Source organism: Besnoitia besnoiti (assembly GCF_002563875.1).
Source record: "Besnoitia besnoiti strain Bb-Ger1 chromosome Unknown contig00014, whole genome shotgun sequence".
NCBI lineage: Eukaryota > Apicomplexa > Conoidasida > Eucoccidiorida > Sarcocystidae > Besnoitia > Besnoitia besnoiti.
The window spans coordinates 576,080-596,206 of record NW_021703916.1 but is presented as its reverse complement, the minus strand read 5'-3'; the positions used below and the strand labels follow the sequence as shown (position 1 = coordinate 596,206).

Genomic DNA, 20,127 nt, shown 5'->3' with positions numbered 1-20,127 from the left:
ACCGGGGGAAAACCAGATGAGGAGAGAAGAGGGGAGCAAATGCCTCGTACGCAAAGGCATGGACACCAAGCAGCGCGAGAACAAGGAAACCACGAGGGTGGCAGTCAACGGAGACAAAAAGAGGTCTTCGACTCTTCAGACAGCATCATCCTCGCGGTCTCCTCCCTCCCTCATCTGCATCCCGCAGCTCTCCCTGCCTCTATTTCATCTCCACCATATCCGCTTGTGGGTGCCTGCCCGCCCTCGCGGTGTGTCTTCGCCCCTAGATGGGGGTCGTGTCGCGCTTCGTCTTTCTTGATCTCACTCGGCTCCGGTGTGTTCGCCATGTGTTGTTTCGGATGTCCCTTCTCCAGTCGTCTCGCGCCTGTTACCGATTAATGCCGGTCGAGTTCCTTTTTTTCCTGGTTAGCTCCCGCGCTCGCGCTCGGGGCACTGCGTCTCAGAGGGAGGTGCGGCAGCCAGGGCAGCCGCGGAGGCCGGCGGTCGCCCACCGCCCTGGTTCCCCAGAGAACGAGCGCCACAGATCCGCCCGAACGCTGCTGCGAAACTGCTGCCTGAATGAAAAGGCCGCCGGCAGAGACAGCAGCCGTGGTGGGCGAGGCAGGGCGGCTTCCCCTACTTTTAGACCAGGACCAGCTGCGTCGATTCTTCGGTGTGCGCGGGCGTCGAGGCCCGATGGCGGAGGGTGAGATCCCTGGAATTTGAAAACGTGCATAGGCACACAGGAACGTGAACTGGCGTGATTGTATGTGAAAGGCTAATTCAGCTTGGAATAGGCCCTTTTCGTCGAGCGCGGGACATGGCTCGCGCGCTGGGCTGTCGCGCCCTCGGCGTGTCTTGCGAGCAGGTAAACGAGAAAGGGGAAGACGACCGGCTATCGTTCTTCTCATCTCAGAGCATGAAACAATCGGAAATCCTAACACGGTATCCCTCACAATTCATGCTCGATTTATGCAGGAGTATTCACCTTAGAGGAGCGGCAGCGGAGACACGAACGCTTGACAGGTTTCTTTGGTCGAGCGGCCACGGCCGACTCCCTGTGGAGCTAGAGGCCGCAAACCCAATGTCAGACAACATCTCCTCGAAAAAGTTCCTTCTTTCTACAAACCCGCGAGATTCCTTCGGTGCGACTCAACGAGACGAGGCTGCAGAAGCGACCGTAGAGGCAAGGCTGCGTGTTTGCGTGATTCGGAACTGACTCTGGGCTGTTGAAGCTTTTAGGTCGAGCGCCGATCTGACTTCGCCCATTGAGGTCCCGAAACCCTGCTACCCTCGTGTTTCTGCTTCTAATAGTTTCGGGAGACCTTGAAGAATAGGGTGGGATTCGAGGTTTTCTCCACTTTTTATGAGCTCCTGGCCATCCTTCGCTGCCAGGAGACACGAGACAAAACGTCTTGCCTCTGGCGTTGTCATCGCCCTATAGACGGAGAACGCGTGGACAGGTTCTTTGCCACTCAGTTTTTTTTCGCGCGTTTGAACGTACAGAAAAGCAGTGCATGCACGGTCACTTCTCACCCCGGTGGCGTCGCATGGTCCAAGAGCAAGAAAACGAACGGAGGAAAGATTGGGACTGCACTTCTTGGGTCTTCCTTAGCTGTTCTAACACGTCTCTCGCAGTTTCCCTCTTTACGCGTGGTAGCCAACCTGCTCAGGCGTTGCGCGCTCCTCTTTCTAGCTCTCTTTCCTCTCGATCTATGTTCGCGGAGGTTACGCCGTGAAAACAGTCTTCCAAACGACCGCTGATTCGCAGTCTCTGCAGTTCAAGTCTTTCTTGCTGTCAGCGGAAACGTCTGCTGTTCGCCTGCCATCTCGTGTTTGCTGGTTCTTGGTGTACCTTTCCTCTCCACCGGCATCGCCCTTCCCGTTGTTTTCGCTTCGTCTCAAGGCTCACGTTTCGCATCTTTCCGGGCTTGCTTTTGTTTGGTCTTGCCTCGCTGCCGTCTCGCGGCGTGCCGTTGTTTTCCCGTTCTGCTCTGTAACCACTTTCGCCTCTAATTTCTCCTGTGTCGCCTTCTACGTCACCACCATGCAGACGCCGATGATGACTCCGCAGACCACGCTTTCGAGCGGCATGGGAGGGATTGGAAGCGCGCAGACTCCTGGCACTCCAGGGAGACTCGGCGGGTCTGGGGGAAGCGGCAATGTGCGAGGCCGGCAAAAGATCGCTCCAGACATGAGCAGAATCGTCTACGTCCGAAACCTGCCTTTCAAAATCACCGACGACGAGCTGTACGATATCTTCGGCAAATACGGAGCCGTCAGACAAATTCGAAAGTACGACATGAATATATATGTTGCATGCATTTGACCAGCGCATCTGTGAATGTGAGGCCTGTACAGCCACCGGAGTCCTGCTCTGCAGTTGGCTATGGGCATGTGACGGCCTCATCGACTCGCCTCGTGGAACCACTGTGTAGATGATGCATGCCACACCGTGACATCGTTTGCAGATACAGAGGGACGCGTGGAGTCGTCTGCTAGTGTGGATACAATCAGCTATCTTTTTTTTGCGGAACAGCTGGCGAAACTCTCTAGCAACGGCAGAGTTAGCATTGAATCGTTTAGTAGGCGCGGCTTTCGGTTGTATATTTTAGACGCTAAGTTCCCGGCTAATCTAATATATGACTCCGTTCATGGAAATCAAAAGAGCTTTCACGCTATCTGTAGTGCCTGTCGAGTCGCTCAAGGAAGATTTGATCCTGTTTATGATTTAAGGGATGTAAAGGTGCTCAGGGTCTAACCCCCGTTGTACTCGCGTGCAGCTCTGCAGGATGCATACGTCATATCTGTAGGGGGGAGACGACTAGCTGGCTCAGTGGTGAATAATTATCAAGATACGGCACTTTAATGTGTCATTATCATTATGCACGTAGTCGTCGCTCCTCTCGAACGCGTGCGATGTATATCTCTCCGGCCCTCGCAATTTCTGTCTTCAGGGGTAACACAGAGAAGACAAGGGGCTCGGCATTCGTTGTTTACGAGGACGTATTCGACGCTCGCGCGGCAGTGGAGCAACTGTCTGGTTTCAACGTCGCTGGAAGGTACACAGGCTCACCTCTTCAACGGGGTGTCTGCTTCAGGCAGAGCTAGTCTCGAACGGAGGCGTTTATTATCGGCACTGCTTTAGCCTACGCAACTTCAGTTGCCTTAACCTTGATCGGATGTGTCCCGTTTTTGGGCAACATCTGTAGGGTAAGTTGGTGTTTTCGGAGGTAGGCACGTGTATCTGTACAGCAGGCAGATGTGCGTGCTGGAGATTTGGTGGATACGTGCGCCTTATACTTCTACGTTGTCCTGCTTTGCGTGTGGTCCTTTGTCTGGTTTTCAGGTACTTGATTGTTTTGTATTACAACCCGCAAAAAGCTGCGCAGCGCCAGCAGATGCTTGCGCAGAAGGAAGAGCTCGAGCGCATCCGCCAGTCGTACCAGAAGAAAACAGGAGCGTGAAAGCAAGAAAGGCAGTTCGTTCCCTCTTATCTTGATTATAGTCCCTCTATTTCCAGTCCCTTTCCGGCTCCAACCACTGCAATATTTCTGCCACAGAGACGACAGAGAATTCGAGCGTGTGCATACGTTTGAAAGCATGTACATGCTTGTACTGTAGTGGAACGATTACATGCGCGGAGTCTCCGAGGCTTTTCACTGCGTCGTCCTGTCTCGAGCAAGAATTGTATCTGTCTAGCGCTTCGAGAGACGAACGCTTCTCTGGACTGCGTATGCAATGTATAGAGTATGTGTATGCATGTGAGTTTGTATGCGTATGTACGAAGTCTTAAAGTTGAAACTCCTGCCTCTTGTTTACTCTATCTTGTCTCCTCTCGGTATTTTTCTCCCTCGTCAGCTAAATGAACTGCTACAGCCGGTATGCGCGTGTGTACGAGGTATTTTCACATATGCGCACACGCGTGTCAGCGTACTTATTTGCGTCTCCGCACCTCTTGTTCTTCTATATCTTCTATCGTTCTTTGCATCCAGAGCCAGGCGCACTGCGCTAGCTGTGTCATGTGGCGCGGCGTCTTTCTTTGTGCTTGTGCTTCTCTGTATAATGTATGTTTGGGATGGATCGGTTGGCCTACGCTCCGCATGATGATATTTATATCGTTCTCATAGGTATCATCGTGACCAGGAAAAGACTCCAGAGGTTTTTGTCAAGTATCCTGCACTTTGTCGTCTTTCTTTCCACGCAAGCATCGGATCGTGTAGATATAGTCAAAAATACTTAGGCAGACAGCATATCGAGGCCAGTATGACAACGGCGGCCTCTGGTCGCTTAGCTTGATCTGATGGTGCGCAGGACATGCTGGGAGGGGCGGATGTGGGTATGCCCAGAAAAACAGGTCCACATGAATACGGTACACGCACAGCCGGTCTATTGCTGCCCCAATGCGTATGCAGATATCTGTGTGTAGTATCTGTATTTCTTCTCCCTTGGAATTTCGTCCCGCTCCAAGCGGTACCCCAAAGGGCCTGCCGGACCTGTGGTTCGAGTTTTCTTCAAATTTCGACAGATACGTGAAGACTCTCAGCACTGTTCGTGCCCTATATGCTTAGGTAACGGCGGGTACTCAGACAAGCGTGTACCAAAGAACAGCCACTAAGAATTCCAGCGTCGCATGAATGTCCCATATAAGGGTGCGGTTAAGTCGACGCCCGGGCAACGCCGTGTCTGTCGCGCCAACACCAAAAAATGTGCATGAGTTGACCTCTGGAGAGGCTGCCGGCAATAAGGCAGTGCCGGCGGCTATCCTAGCTCCGCCGCGGTGGGGACGGCCGAGTTGTGCAAGGGTTAGTGGCGGGATGTTGCTCGTACCGAAGCGGCACACTTCAGGGCTCGAGCCCGTAGGAGCGCAATCGGGTTGGAGGGCATGCTTCCACAAAACAACTGCGCAGAGGGCACCCACTGCCTCGCTGTTGATTCCGTCCACGAAGGACGGATGTAGCAATAATGCGTCGTTCCCGTCCGATTGTTGTTGCCAAGAGCTGCAACCGGGCGGTATGCGCAGTTTCATACGCGGTGGTCGTGTCCAACTGTTCATGTGAGGGGCACGACGTACTTCATCGTGTCAAGTACTACGCGTACTTCTTTTCATTACGGCAAGAAAATTAGTCCATGTCCTTCACCCGCCGGTCCTTGACCAGTGTACGTCCGGCGGCATGGAGGATGACTCAACCCAAGACTATTCCGAGGGCGCCTGACGGCGACCGCGATGTTTCGCGAACGGCTGCGTCCTCGGTAAAAAAAAAAGTCGTCCCCGCATACATTCTAACTCGTGGGCACTCGCAAGACTAGTCTGTTCCAGATCTACATGCGTAGATAAGTCCTCCTGTTAAACTGAAAGGTGGCAGGCGCAGTAAGCCGCAGCCTTTGAAGCCGATGATTGCTTATAAGGGATCCCCGCGTTCCCAAGTCAGAGGGCCGAGATGTTAGTGGCCCTTCCTCCCTCGAAGCTGCTCTGTACGGGAAAACGTCTTCTTCGCTTCTGGGTGTCTGTTAGCTCTTTCCCTAGAACGCAAAGTGCCTACTTGCTATGCACGAGCCTGGGACCCCAGCCCCTCTACTGCGCTCCACAAGCTGTTTGATCGACTTGAACCGGTACCACGCTATGTGAATAAGGAAACTCGAAGCAACGGAAAAGCGCAGCCCATACAATCAGCAGCCCTGAATTACCAGAAGCCTCGTCTTCAACCATGCGGTAGCAACAGCCACCGCACCAACAAGCCTGGTGACTGATGCTTCTGTTCTGTGACGGGCAACTGTATAGACACCTCGGCCCAAGGCAAGGTGGCTAGTGTATTACGCTGCTAGTGATCCCTTTTCCATTCAACTGGTTTGATGTTGCAGCGTTGCGTGCTCTACTGGTGCCTTTTACCGTCCCCCGCAGCACTGCAATTTGTTATCGTTATCGTCACTTACTCTGGACCAGGATGGCCAGTCCTTCATTGCTTTCTCTCGCTAGGTATGGCGGAGAGACCGTCACCTCCCCTTATGTGCGTCAGAATCAGTTGCGGTTGGCTTCTCGAAAGCATTGTCTAGTAGATTCGTGCACATCTGGCTGCGCTCTGGATTCCCTTTGTGAAGGAGACAAAAAAAAACTCAACGCTCCGTCGTGTGTTGGTCGCTTGGAGGCGACCGCGACGGACTCCTTCGAACCATCCAGCTGCGTAAATGTGCCTTACCCCTCCCCACCGCAATCGCCGTTGTCTACCGCGCGATGTGCGTCGCTAGGTACGGCTGGACAGCGTCTACGTTATTACCGCACGTCGGCATCGGGTAGGCAGCGGCACCCATTTGAAGCTCACGTGCACAAGTATCCCGCCTCGTGACAGGTGCTCACTCTTCCATACCTTCTCGCGAGAGTTTCCAAGGATTACCAACGAAAGGACGCACAGCAGTCAGGGATACACCTCCAGCTCAACAACCGTCTGGCTTCACCGTTTCCTTGGGGAACTCCACGTCGCGGTCCGTGTCATCACAAAGTAGCGTGTCACTGCCTGCCCCCTCCCCAGAAAAGCCGGAGCCAATGGGTCTTGGTGCTATACCGGAAGTAGCCAACATCTTCCACGCTCTAGTTTCGTAAGAACCACAATAACTTGCAGTGTGATGCATAGTGCGGATAACGTCTAATCCAGCGAATTCTCACACCAAGAAACGAATGCGGCGTCCTACACACGGAGGGCACTGCAGCAGGTACGTCTGTTCACACGTTCTCAGCAAGGCCTGAGCGTGGTACTCTGACGTCTACCACTACTGGGGATTGCAGACAGCTGATCTGCGTCAGCAAAATGACGAACAGGAACGCCGGGTGGAAGCTCTGGACAAACTGGTGAACACCCTCAGACACGCCAGAGATCGAGAGGTGCAGGAAACTAGGACATTTGAAAGCCACGCGGGAGAGATGATGAAAGCCCTCGCTCGAGTGAAGTGCCTGTAAGAGGATATGAAACTAAACTCCCCGTTTTGATCCACATAACTCGCATGCCCACTACCGTGTTCCAGAGTTAGGCCCTTATGTGTTAAGGCAGACGCAATAACTGCATGAGTGGCGGGGCCCGCGCAATGCTTTGCTTCTTTCGACTCGCAGTTTCTCCCCTTAGCACGTTTCTATGAGTTGTTTTACTATCATGAGTCAAGGGGCTCTCGCCGTCTTTCACAGTTAGGCGGAACAAAAGTTCGACCCGCCTTCATGCGCAAGCGGAGCGTACGCCTGAAGTGTTCCTACAAGTGGAGTCGCGCTCTGGAACTACTGGATTTGCCATTTCCGCCACTTCCAAAGCATTGACTCAATCATTAGCAAAGTCGACAGACAATCAGGCGTCAAGGACGCCAGCATCAACTGGCTAACAGACTACTATAAATCAATGTGGGAGCCAAGTTCGCCCCTCCGTTTGCTGCTTCTGCGAGAAATTTCCTGTGACCTCTAAAACTTTGCTTGTCAATGATATCAACTGCAGATCAGACGGCGTTCAGGCTAGTACTAAATCACAACTCTCCCAGCAACAGAATCAGCAGTGAATATGGACAGTGTTCTACGAGGGTTGACGCACGCACAGTGCGGTTCGGCAGCCATCCCGCGGGTCGCAGGAAGTGACCCGTGATGTGAAAACACCCTGGACGCCAGACGCTCCTGTTGGAAACACTTTCTCCGCTTGGTAAACAACCGTCCTTGAACTCATCTCTCCAACAGAAGCGTGAACAAAAAAAATCGACGTTCACCCAATGTACGCCGTCGAATAGCGGCTCTTCCTCTCTGCGTCGGGGAACATGGATTCATACATGATACTGGATGTAGGCACTGCTGACGACCTCACACCCAGAGGCGTCTGATACTCCATCGGCTGCGGCATGCCAGACTGCGATGGCCGCGACAGACCTCCGCCCACACTGTAGGCACCGGGATCGACGGAGCACGGCCGGGAAATACCTGCATTCACCCACACACAACGGATGCAAACAGGTATCGGAAATCTTAAGGGGGTGCTCTATCCTCGCAGATGAAGGCGTGGGCAACCGGACTCCTGTATAGCGGAAGATACGAGAAATACGGTAATCAGACTCACAACGAAGATAGCGCTTACTGCAAGCGTTCGCCTGGAAGGCCTGATGCCCGGCAACATAGCCGAGATTTCTCGATTTTCGAATCGAAAGCCATCGGAAGCCGGCGGCGCCGACTACAGCGGCCGCAACGAAGAATATTCCCACAGCGGCCTCGAGCCCGACTCTGTCCTGCAAGCCGTGCCACAATCCTTGAACCTGAAAAACGCCACGATACACGCCGGAAAACTGACACAAGCGATGACCTTATTTGCATCGAGACAGGCCCAGGGGCAAGCGCTTGCATCCATGCTGGTTGTACGAAGCTACGCTGTTGTGCACGCGCTGCGATCACTCTGTCGAATCCACATACAGCGTTTCTTTCTTCCACACGGCACCCGCAAATACTATCGCTCCATGTCTTACGGTAAATTTAAACGCGCCTCTCATCCATCCGATGAGCGTCAAGATCCCAAAGAGCAGCCACGCCCCCAACGTCATCATCAGCACTCCGATCCACATATTGTACGTGCTGAAGACAGCCAAGCCTGCGGTTCCAACGATCCCACCGGCAATCTGTAGGCACGCAAGATACGCGAAGGCTCCAATGCAGTTCCGCTCGAGACGAAACAAGCGGATATGACATCAATAACACAATAAGTGTCAACCTACTTCTGGTCAATCGTCTCACTCATTCAACCGCATTGTTGCGCAGCTCCTTTTTCTAGGCAAAGACTCCTATATTCCCTTGATGCCAACCCGCGAAAAGTGCGTACGTGCAACACGCTTCCAACGCAGAAAACTCTCGCTGGCACCACAATCCTCCTTCGCGGCATGTTGGTGGTCGGTTAAAAAGAAACACCTCGAGGCTCCCTCACCTGCTGGCATAAGTTAACCATATTTCGCCACACTGTGTCCGCGTAAGCACTTTTGACGTCCGTCTCGAGCCAGTGCTCCGTCACACGCTTCACCAGGCGATCAGAGAGAAGGACGGTCGCACGACTCTGGGCGTTCTGCGACGCAAGCAGCGCGAGCGCCTCTTGCTTTGCCAAGGCAACGAAAGTTGTCCAGAGGTAACGGCTCTCTGCTTCGGGCTGCACGCATAAACACACAACGAATCCAGGACGCGGAAGCGTTCGATCCCAGCACTCGAAGGCTTGTGCCGAAGAGGAGCCAAAGAGCGGCAGTCTGTAGGGTGAGCCAAGATGAGAAAGGTGCGCGCGAAGCACGAAACTAGGAAGAACGTCTGCTTTGCGCACAGTGAACTCCGCTATACACCGGAGAGGCAAAATGTACATCCAAGACTGCATTTCATCTCTATCACTGGTCCGCTCGAAGACGATGGCGTCCAGGCCCTAATCGGATCCCCGTGTAGCATGCGCGAATGCGGGCCCCTCCTCCTCCTGGCGCGACCTTCATACCTTCAGCCCTTTCAGGAGCTTGTCCAGCGGCTCTTTGCAGTTCGTTTTGATGGCTTCGACGTTCTGCAGCTCGAGTTCCTTCTGTTTCTCGAGCAAAACTTCCTTCAGCTCGCGAGCCACCTAACGAAAGAAAAAACATCCCGGAGTAAGGATATACGTGCTGGGATCTGCCCGGATACTCCCCACCACAATATCCATCTACACAGATAGATACATCCATATACATTTATGTGTGCGCGAACGACGGAGCTGTATGCTGGACACATACACAGACACATGGAACGCGGACAGGTATGTATACGCCTGAGGATGCTTTGAATCGCCGCAGTGGAGCCGAAATGCGAAAATGCACCGCTGAGGTACACCTTCAACCCCCTGAGCATTTTGACTGCCTCTTCACCTTCACGGCTCCTACAAATCCGCTTCGCTGCGGAACCTCATTTTTCGCTCAGTCACCTCACAATGGCGCTCACACATGCTCTACCAACTCTGCAAGCGTGGCGCGAGGCGCGAGGCGCACACACAAATACGCATGCAAGCTGAACTTGTGCTGGCTTTACCGGAAGCGTTCATGGGCATGCAGGTGTGGAGCCAGCTATTCAACGCCCCTTGCAGACATACGCGTATGTGTCGAGTACGACCCCGCCGTGCAGGCGCACGCATTCAGCGATGTGCGGACTATGGATAAGCTTCGCATGCAAATGTGCATCAAGCAGGCTGGGCGCGTACCTGTTGCCACGGCGCGGTCTTAGTGCAGTACAGCTCGTTCATCTCCTCGAGCGCGTCTTGCATTTTGTTTTGCGACGCTGTGTGGAGAATGTCCTCATCGACCGGCAGAGCCTGGACTTTAGGGAACGAGGCAATGACCTCTGCCTTGTAGGTGCTGCTCCACTTCTGCAGCACGTCCTGAGCACCGCGACCGCCCGACCAAAGCAGTGGAAACGCGATAGAAAAAAACGAAGCCTGGCTTCATCCGCGCCGATTTCGCAACAAAACAGCGCCTTCCCAAACATACTCGCTCGCCCACGTACCAGTGGACATGTATATGCGAGCTTACGTATCTAGGCGTATACGTATATCCAGATTTACCGGCGCCTATGCGTATGCTTGTGCGTTTGCGTGCATACATATATATAAACACATATGTATATGCGTGTATGCATATTGATTTTCGATTGTCGATACATATACGTACGAATGCAATTTCTGTGCATTTTTCGTTCCACTGTTGGAGCGCCTGCTGCTCGAGGCGCTTGAGTTCCGATGTCAGCCGCTTCTCGAAGACGCTGTAGATCTGCCGCACGGCACGCAGGTCTTCGACTTTCTGCTGAAAGATCTCCCACGCTAGAAACACACGCAACGATCACGTCACCGCAGCCTTTACTCAGACTTTACCACCCAAGAAAGAGGATGGACAAGCACGCACGGGCACTCAATCGCGAATATCGCTTCATACACAAAGACGTGGCGGCGTGTTTGTCTCCTCGAAACACGCTGGAAATGGCAATCTCGAGCGACACCGCACACGACAAAACGCGACGACAGCTTTCACGACGGGACTGAGTAGTCGCGACGCACACGCAGCTGTGTTCCGGACGCTGAGCGCGACACAGAACACTCTCAAGCGCCTATAAAAATGTATCTATAAATATGTGTATGTGTGCGGACGACTATCTCTACTGAGGAAACAAGTACGGTATTGGGAAAGCGGCGGTAAATGAAACGCGGGCAGAAGGCAGTACCTGCAGTCTTCCACTCGAAGAGGAGCGCGCGGAATTGCTCCAACGGGTGCAGCATCTCCAGGGGGTGTTGCTTAAGCTGTTCAGCGAAAAACACTACAGTCTGCTCCTCCGCCTTCTGCATATCGGCAGTGATCTTCTTCTGAAATCACACACACAGGATGCCACAAACGGACAAGGGCCGCGCCTGAGCAACAAGATCGCTCTAGGAGCGCTTCAGCGGGTAGTCGTAGATCGGTAGGGGAGCGTTATACCATAAAATAAAGCAAAGCTATTAAATTTCGTGAATAAAGTAGAATTGCGCATGCCGATTTAAGTAACGATAAGGATAAGAAACGTAGAAAGAAGAATGCACGCGAAGTGTTACACCACACTTACCCTAAAAATAAATATATATATATAAATTTGCTCGGAGACACTCAGATCTGAGTTTGGTTCTCGAGGAAAAGCTACGCAGGATTGCGTTGAACTTCGAATGCAGCGCAACCTACCGTGTTTTCTTTGTGCAAGAAGAGGAAAAGATTTTCGACTTTTTCATCGTAGGCGCGCAGTTCCTCCTCGCAGACGTCTGCCGCGGCGAAGTCGCGGCCTCCGTGGTTGACTTCTTCAGTCAGCAGGGATCGTTGGAGCCTGAGAACGCACAGGAAAATAGAAACCCTTGGAGAAATATGTCTCCGCAGTCGGTCTCTGGCGACCTCAGGATTCGACAGCCCGTCGCGTTCACCATTGGCGGTTGACTATCCGCCGCTTTTCCCAGCCGCGTGTGCGCGCCGACGCCTTACCGTTGCTCATAGATCGCCCACTCAGCGAGAGCCTGGGGCGCCATTGGCAGGCGCTGTTGCTGTTTTTGGATTTCCTGCTGAACCAGGTGGAGGCGTTTGTCGCAAAATCCGCGGCAGTACTTGCGTACTTGCTCCTCAGCTCTAAAACGAAGCACAAAACGGAAAAAAACAGACGAAGACGTGAAGCAGGAACGCACTCGGCGCGGACCTTTCAGCAGCCCTTGGAGCTCGGCGCTCCCTCATTGAGAGAGAAACGGAAAGAAACGCAGAAACCCACCAGAAGACAGAAGAAGACAGAAAAGACACAGCCAGAAGGGGGAAGGTCCCTAAGAACTGGCGCTTTTAACGACACCGGTGCATGCTGGGTTCAGAGAGAGATGCGTTGCGCGTTTTCTTTCTGCTGCCGAAGAAAGTGCGTAGGACGCGACGAATCTTGGACTCGACAGGAACTGGGTAAACCGACTGGCGTGCGAAGCGAGGAAACATGAGAGAGAAGGGAGATGGAGCGAACACAGAGAAGACACTCGAGTCGACAGAACCCGAAGAGAGGCCTCCGGCTGCTCTGGTGGTAGGTCCGCGCGGCCACTTACACGCCTCTGAATTTTTCTACTTTTTCGTTTAATTTCTGAATCATTTCTTCCTGCTGGCGCTGCTGAACCTCCTGCGCGTGATTCCCCTCCTGGCCTGCGATCTGCTGCCGCCACTGCTGAAGCAGCTGCTGACGCAGAGAGTCCGCAAACGAGAAGAAGAGCGGAGGAAGCGGCGGCGGATGCACGCTCAAAAAGCGCTGCATGTCCTCGTCAAAGAGCAGAAGGAGGTCGTTCTTAGCCAAGTCAGACTGCGACGAACGCACCACAAAACACCAGGAATCCACTGTAGACACGGGGAAGGCAACCAGACGCCACCTGCGTATATACATACCTACATATATGTACGTATGTACGTATGTATACCTACGCATACATCCATACACGCCATGTATCGCTTGCAGAAGCGTAATCAGGTGACCATGTAGACAGGCAGATATCCAGGCGTGAAAAAAGTGTGTGCCGCGCTTGCAACCGTCTCTGCGACTGTGTATCTCGCCACGCGCGGCACTGGCACGCCCGCCACGCGGTCGACCTTCCCCTCCTTCAGCCGCAAGAGGAATCAGAAGAGGTTGCAGAATGCGTAGACAGACTTATGCTTGCCCGATTGCGCGGCCTGGGCCAGCCTAGGAACTCACCCGAACTGAAGAGAAGTGGTTCATGAAGATTTCGACGTCCTCGAACATGTTGAGGTTGGCGGCACGCACGAGGAAGCGCAGCAAATCGGCGATGTCTTTGCCACTCATCGCCACGCGGCCGATCGCCTCGCCGCGGCGCGGGGCCTCCACTCGCGCGTCGCCCCGTCCCGCGCCGCGGTCGCCATGGGCTTTACCCTCCGCATCCTCCTCGCCCGCACAGCGATCGCCTCCTTCGCTCTCTCGCGGCTGCTGCCCTTGGCCTGCCTGGGAGGGCGCGCGGCGGCAGGCGCGCTCGTCCCCCCCCGCGCCGCGGCCTGCGTCGCTGGAGGGGTGGAACAGGTGACTTTTGGCCTTGAAGTGGTTCGCCGCACGTTTCAGCAGCGCGTCTTTGAAGTCCAGAAACGCGCGCTTGTATACCGAAGTCATCTCCGTCAGCGGCAAGAGATCCAGCCGCTGCAGAGCCTCCGACGAAGCAGACGGCGCAGGCAGCGCCACGCAATGAATCGAATCGTAAAACGACCTGAGAAGCAAACAGACGCCTCATACGAAAGCCATACGCAACCCGACAGCGACGGCCTGCCCCACGTCGACTTACGAAATATTCGTAAGCAAACGAAACGCGCGTAGGAGCGTGGAAAAGGGGCAAGCCCTCGTTCCCTTTTTTCGCTTCCCAGCTTCTCCGCACGGGCTGCCGAGGCTCTGCACTGTTTATCGCGTTTTCCCCGCTCTCCATGTGTCGCTTCTTTTTTTCAGACACGCGCGCTGCGGTCTCTCTGGTGTTCGCCTTCTATTCTTCCGTTCTGCCGGGACTTACCGCAGCGAATGCCTGAGAAAGCCGTCTTTTTCGTCGCCGTCCTCGGGTTTTCGGTTTCTCTCCAAGCCACGCTTCTCCTTCCAAAAGTTCTTCTCAACTTCCGCCGGTGACGCGCTCCACCGGTTCGTGTCGATCAGCCGCTCCAGCCACTGCAGGGCCGTTAGGCCCTCAAGATCCTGCGAGCCTCAACAGGAAAAAAAACCCGCGGAAGCGCGGATAGACAGGGGACGCCGATCGACGAGGAAGACAGACGAGACGCGGGCATCCCCCATAGAACCGCCAAAGGTGCGACGCACAAGCTGCTTCGGCGTCGCCTGCGCTCGTTGCCGAGGGCGCGCATCTTCTGCAGGAAAGCCCCTACTGCCCTCGCAAGTTTAGAATTTCGAGCCACAGCAGGGGCCATGAACGGCACGGCGCGGAGAGGCACACACCTGAACGAAGTCCTGAACAATCCAGGAGAGGCAGCAGGGCGCGAGCGACGAGAAGAGCGCGGAACCTGCGACGGAGTCTTTCAGCGTGATCTCGGCTTCGCGCGCGACGCGCGCCTTCGCGTCCTGAGGATCTTTCGAATCCTTCGAAGACACACCCGCCGCCTCCTCCTTGTCCTCGCGCCGCGAGGAAGACAGCGGAGGGACGATCCGCGTCCGGTTCACCGACTGCGCGTGCGCCCGCAAGTTGAAGAGATTCGCGTCGCGCGTCAGGTCCTCAAGCAGCTGCAGAGACTGAAAGGAACCGAAAAACACCCCACACGACACGAGATCCACATCATCCGACGCAGCGCGAGACGCAGAGACGCATGCCAGAGGGCGACAGAAAAACGGGTGGACGCATATCAAGCCCTACAGCGTACAGGAGACTGGCCGTCTGACGCCGCCTGCGTCTCAGGCAGGCCCGCGACCTGCCGTCCCCTCTGTCCGCATGTTTGGCTAAAAATACCGACTGACACGCCCTCAACCGATACGCCGATCTGCGCACATTGCCGCAAGCGCGGGCCTCCCCCCAAGGTGGCGGGGGAGAAACTGATCGCGCGTCGGAAACCAGAACTTGGAAATCTCGATGGGTTGGGATGGAACCATAACGCAGCGACCTTTACATAGTTTAGCCCTCTCTCATAAATCCCCACAGACTCACGTCCTTGTCCGTATATAAATCTACCCACATGTGTCAACTTGCCTATATCTGGTAGCTCACTGCGACCTCGGGATCAGGCCAAACGAGTTCACCAAAAATACTAGAAAACAGCAGACCGCGTTCGCACTGGGGGGTCCCTGTTTCTCTCCCCCCCACCCCCCCGGCCTGCCAGAGTGCCGGCGTCACAGGGTCGCCGGCGGCGCGTGCGTACCTGCGCGTCGATCATTTTCATGGTGGTGAAGACGATCTCGGACGAGACCAGGGAGGCGACGGCGTAGAGGAGCTGGTCGTAGCTGCGCGTGACGTTAGGGCCACCGAATCCCTCAGTGTCCAGCAGGAGGACGTGGGTGATGTCGCTCTCCTCCGCCGCGCCCGCGACCCCCCCCCCCGCCTTCCCGGCGCGGCGCCTCCGCTCGCCTGCCACGACCTGCCCCGTGCGGCGGTCGACGCGCAGCGGCTCACTCCAAAACGACAAGCCCTGCGTGCCTGGATGCACTGTGTACCCCACTGGGAAGGCCGTGAACCTCCGGGACTCCTCCGAGGGCGAGGTGGAGGCGGAGGCCTCCGTCGCGTTTCCCGGCCGCGCCACCGCGTGGGGTGGCGCGTGCGAGTGTTCCTCAGGGAACGAAAACGCCAGCAGCTGCGACAGGAAAAAACTCTTGCCTGCAGCACCAAGCCGACGCACAGAGACGAGATAGAGAGTGGAGCAGGGGTCAGGCCGCGGAGACGCGACCGAAGCGGCGGGGGCGCCGCCAACAGAGACTCGCCACCGCACAGAACGGTCTTTGCCGCCCTCCCGCGTAGGCTTCGAGCGGCCTTCACGGCCGATCCAAGACACACACGCGCGTGATCCTGAGCTCCCCCCCTTCGGATGACGGACAGACGCAACTGCTGCCTGGCGACGGCGCCGCGGAATAGCGGACTCGCTGCAGCCGCTCCAGCGTCTGTATGTTTGTGGGGTGCCCAAATGCTCGTTGCTTGACCAGCAAGCGGCCGAGTTTTAGGAACGGCATCCCTGCGTTGTCTCGCAACTGTGCGAGGCCGGCGTCTGCGGTTTGAAAGCGAAAAAGTCGTGTTTTTGCTGTGGCGCACCTGTGTGGATGGAGCCGACGGCCGTCACGACGGAGACGGGCGCGGGAATTTTCTCGATCTCCGTGAGGGCAGCTTCGTCGATCTCAAAGCCTGGAAACAAACGCGCACCGTGCTCACGGCATACGAAGACAAGCAGAGAGAATCTTACCCTCGAAAACACAAGCAATTTCTTGCACGGCAGGCTTGCATTATCGATCTGCTTTTCTCAAATACATATGTAGTACACTGGTTACTCGGTGAATACGACGCGTCTGAAAAACATTAAACGGGGGCGCAGCCCTGACGCGACGCACGCAGTTCTGCCGGCCTCCGCTTATCCACCGAGGCGACGAAGCGCAAGAAGCCCGCGCGGCATCGCCACACAGACAGGCACACCGTCGGACGTCCATTGTTTCTACAGGCGCGTGTCCAGTTACACACTTCAGAAGGGGAGACATTTCTTCAGAGAGCCGCAGGAGATCGCTGTTCTGGCAACCCCGCCGCCTCCACACTCGCAATCTCTGCACGTCGCGCGCCGCAACGGCACAGAGTACGCAGAGTCTCGCGCGTGAGCACCGCACAGAGAAAAAACGCGAAGCGATGATAGCGAGAGAGGACTCCCGCCACGCGGAGACGCGACAGAACACACCCGAAGACGAGGGAGGGAAGACACGGCATACAGACGAGAGAGGGCGGAAGAATAAGCGCGTCAAATCGTGGTTGAGGCGCGCCGCGAGGAGCCGCCAGGGCCGTGAAAGGCGCAGAGGCCGCGTGGGGACGAAGAGGCTCGCCACGTTGCCGCGCGAGCTTCCGCGTCCGCACTCACCTGTGTGGCGGTCATTCGGGCGAACGACCTGAAGCGCGCGGGGCGGCAGTTTCTTGGCCTTGTTGGGCGCCTCCTTCTTTTCGGACTTTGTCACCTTTGCAGATATCTCAATCGCGTCCGCCCCTACGGCGCCGAGAGCCGCGCGCGGAGAGGCCGCCACCGGCAGCAGGAAGAAATGAGAGAGTGCCTGTGCGGCAGGCGGGGCGTGCAGCCTCCCCTGGGGGGCAGGCGAGGGAAGCGGAGAAAAGGGAAAAAGGGACGCCGACGGCCAGTCGAAACTCGAAAACCGCGAGCAACACAGAGAGAGAACAGACAGCAATACCAGGGCGGAGACAAGAAGAGAAGCGCGTGCCTGACGAAGAATCGACACCCTGTGCACCCCTCCTAGGACGCGCTTGACCTCCGCCTGCCGCGGCGCTGTCGCGCTCTCTGTAGGCGCGGACCTCGAGGCGGAAGCGGCTGAAGAGAGAGCTTTTGTCGAGCCCTGCGCGTCGCGCACGCCTGCCCCCCGCAGGCCGGCGCACCGCCAGTCGTCGCGCCTACGTCTCGCGTTCATTTTTCTTTGTCTCCCGCGAGCCGGAGCGAAGTGCGTGGCGTCGAGGCGCTTCACACACCCAGAGACCGACTGACGTCTCGCCGCCGAGAGCAGAGTCGAGACAGAGCGTGCGTTCGCCCGGCTCGGTGAAAGAAAGCAAAGAAAAGATGACAGCCGCTCCCCTAGGTGACGGGGGAGACTCCCGGCTTGCCTCGCTGCTCGCTCGCGTGCGGAATCGACGCCCACTCGTCGTCGCCGGGTTTGAGAAAGAAGCGAGGAAGCGGAAGTTGGAGGCTTTAAAGAAACCTAGCGTGGATAGAGCGCAAGGTGGCGTCGCTCTACGCACTCAGGCGCATGTGTTCAGTGAGGATGTAGTCCCCGATGGAGACGAGACGCGTCTGGCGGCCAAGCCAGCGCAGGAAGGCCTTCCAGGGCGCAAACAGCGCGGGGTAGCGGCGAACCCAGCGCCGAAAGCGGATACCGACGTTCTCTCCCAAGTCGTAAGGAAGCTCCTGCGCGACGCAGAGGAGCATCAGCCAAGACGCGAGCGCGCCGACCGTCGCTAGACCGTAGGGCGCGCCTGAAGGCGAGGAGGGCAGACCTGCAGCACTGAGCGGCGAGGCCACGGACGCCGGCGCGAGGGCGGAGGAGAGGAAGGCAGACGAGTCCGGCGGGAGAAAGCGGGGCTGGAGAAAAGACGAAGAGGAGAGCGCGGGAGCAGGGGGTCGCATGGTTCTCCCACGCCAGAGAGCGAGGCTTCGCGCTAGCAGGAACGAAGGACGCCGCTGAACGAGCCCGCAACCGACGTCTCCCGCGGTGGAACTCTGGGCACACGCCTCCTTCGGCAAGAGAAAATGAGGCGCATGGAGAACCAATCAGCCAGAGGAAAGCAGGAGATCTGGCCGAAGCACAAGGAGAGGAACCGAAATCCACAGGCAGGACAAGAGGGAGCGCGTTGGGCCACGAGAGACAGGTGGACACCAGCGCCCTACACACGGGAAAGAAATGCAAAACAAGAAAGAAAAATGCAGATGACCGAGTAGGGTTGTTTGAATTCCACGCTGCGAGACGTATTCGATAGAAAGAAAATGTGAATGCGAGCACGAACGGAGGACGACAAGGCTTTTTTTGTCATGAGAAAAGAGGATCAGGAGACATGCGCATTAGCGAAGGGCTTCCAAGGCTGAACGCCTTCCTTCGACCGTCGCCTCTCCACACTCTGTGTGTCTCAGGAATAGGAGGAAATGAGAGAGCTGGCGGTGCAAGTCGGCGCTCCCGTATGGCGATGGAACGGCAAAGAAGAGACAGAAAAAGTCTCACTTTTGCTGGTGGGTGAAAGCGCGCGTGACACCACGCAAAGCGGGCAAGCGCGAACTGTCGTGTGTAGTTGTCATACTCGTAGAGAAAGAGCAGAGGAAACCGCCAGACTATAAAGAAGCTGTGCTGAAGGGGGACGAAATGGCGTCTTGCAGTAAGCTTGAATAATTCTGGAAGAAACAACAAGATGACACATCAGGACAACACTTCCGCTGTATGTACACTTAAGCTCTCATCCATGGTCGGCGAGACGGCAAGGAAAAAGATCCGTTCTCCGGCTTGATACAATGATTGCGCACTGTTCTTTCTTGAAAAACGTCGCACGCAACTTTCCACTTCTCTCGGTCTTCAACTGGGATAGAATCCAGACGAAGTGACTCTTTTACTGGGCTGATTGCTCGTTAACGGTAAATATCTTCCGTAGAAGCAGCGTAGTGTCGTTGGGGTGTCTCCGGCGGCACGCGGCGCGGCGCGCCGTGTGCCAGTAATTCATTCTAGAGAAACTGCGTTCAAATTTTTACTCCGCTGCCACGAAGTCCACGTGGGAAGCAAAACACCATAGGCAAAGGGGCTCTCTTTTGCGAACGAGTCGAAATCGGTGTTGCTCGGTACACGTGGCGCTTTGACTCCAGTAGCTCTGCGGCGTGTACACACACTGCAGGAGGCGTTTCTTTATTTTGCGTTTTCCGTGGTTTTCATAACCAACATTGTCCAGGAGATCGTCTCGAGTGTATCTGATACGACTGTCGGCTCTTTGGCACACTAGACCGGTCACTTGGTTCGACCGAATTCCTAAGTTTCCGAGCTCTTCGCGTCGCAAGGTCTTCCGAAGCTTCTCAGTCACTCCCTCGGATACCGCTAGGAGTTCGGTGTATATGTGTGCTCTGCGCCCCGTGCACGAAAAAATTCGGGACAACTATGGTCGCATGCATGTGCAAATGCAACGCGGATGTCGAAACGGGTCGCCCTCGCAAAACGCGAGCCGACAGCTGGTAGAACTTAGGGACTTGGTTTGGGCTGCGCCCGGATGGCAAGACTGACTCAGCAGAGACCGACAGTGGAAAAAATCCCCGAAAGACACGAATGCATCGCGGCTCCGCCACCGACCCCAAGACTTGTGTGAGCTGCGCCTCACTGCCAGCAACTCGACAAAACCGTATCATCGCCTGCAGCGAGAGAGGAAAAACGGTGCCCCCCACCAAAATGGATGCACGAAAAAAACGTTTCAGGTTCTC

General features: G+C 55.8%; 3 protein-coding genes across 3 annotated transcripts; 1 reads left to right on the top strand and 2 right to left on the bottom strand.

Moving 5' to 3' along the window:
* Positions 1-2,026: 2,026 nt before the first annotated feature.
* On the top strand, positions 2,027-3,446 carry BESB_025650 (putative pre-mRNA branch site protein p14; the record flags this gene model as incomplete). Its single annotated transcript, XM_029361245.1, has 3 exons — positions 2,027-2,274; positions 2,937-3,041; positions 3,329-3,446. The coding sequence occupies 3 exons, from the start codon at positions 2,027-2,029 to the stop codon at positions 3,444-3,446; spliced, it is 471 nt and encodes a 156-aa protein (XP_029215600.1).
* Positions 3,447-7,709: 4,263 nt separating this feature from the next.
* On the bottom strand, positions 7,710-17,596 carry BESB_025640 (guanylate-binding protein, N-terminal domain-containing protein; the record flags this gene model as incomplete). The annotated part of the gene is made up of 17 exons (XM_029361244.1): positions 7,710-7,921; positions 8,076-8,250; positions 8,458-8,607; positions 8,910-9,125; positions 9,453-9,572; positions 10,182-10,358; positions 10,648-10,796; positions 11,195-11,333; positions 11,683-11,821; positions 11,974-12,114; positions 12,564-12,811; positions 13,199-13,718; positions 14,013-14,188; positions 14,444-14,734; positions 15,355-15,806; positions 16,236-16,325; positions 17,041-17,596. 17 exons carry the CDS (start codon positions 17,594-17,596, stop codon positions 7,710-7,712), a joined length of 3,951 nt encoding a protein of 1,316 aa, XP_029215599.1.
* Positions 17,597-17,913: 317 nt separating this feature from the next.
* Positions 17,914-18,306, bottom strand: BESB_025630 (uncharacterized protein; the record flags this gene model as incomplete). The annotated part of the gene is made up of 1 exon (XM_029361243.1): positions 17,914-18,306. The coding sequence occupies one exon, from the start codon at positions 18,304-18,306 to the stop codon at positions 17,914-17,916; it is 393 nt and encodes a 130-aa protein (XP_029215598.1).
* Positions 18,307-20,127: the final 1,821 nt, after the last annotated feature.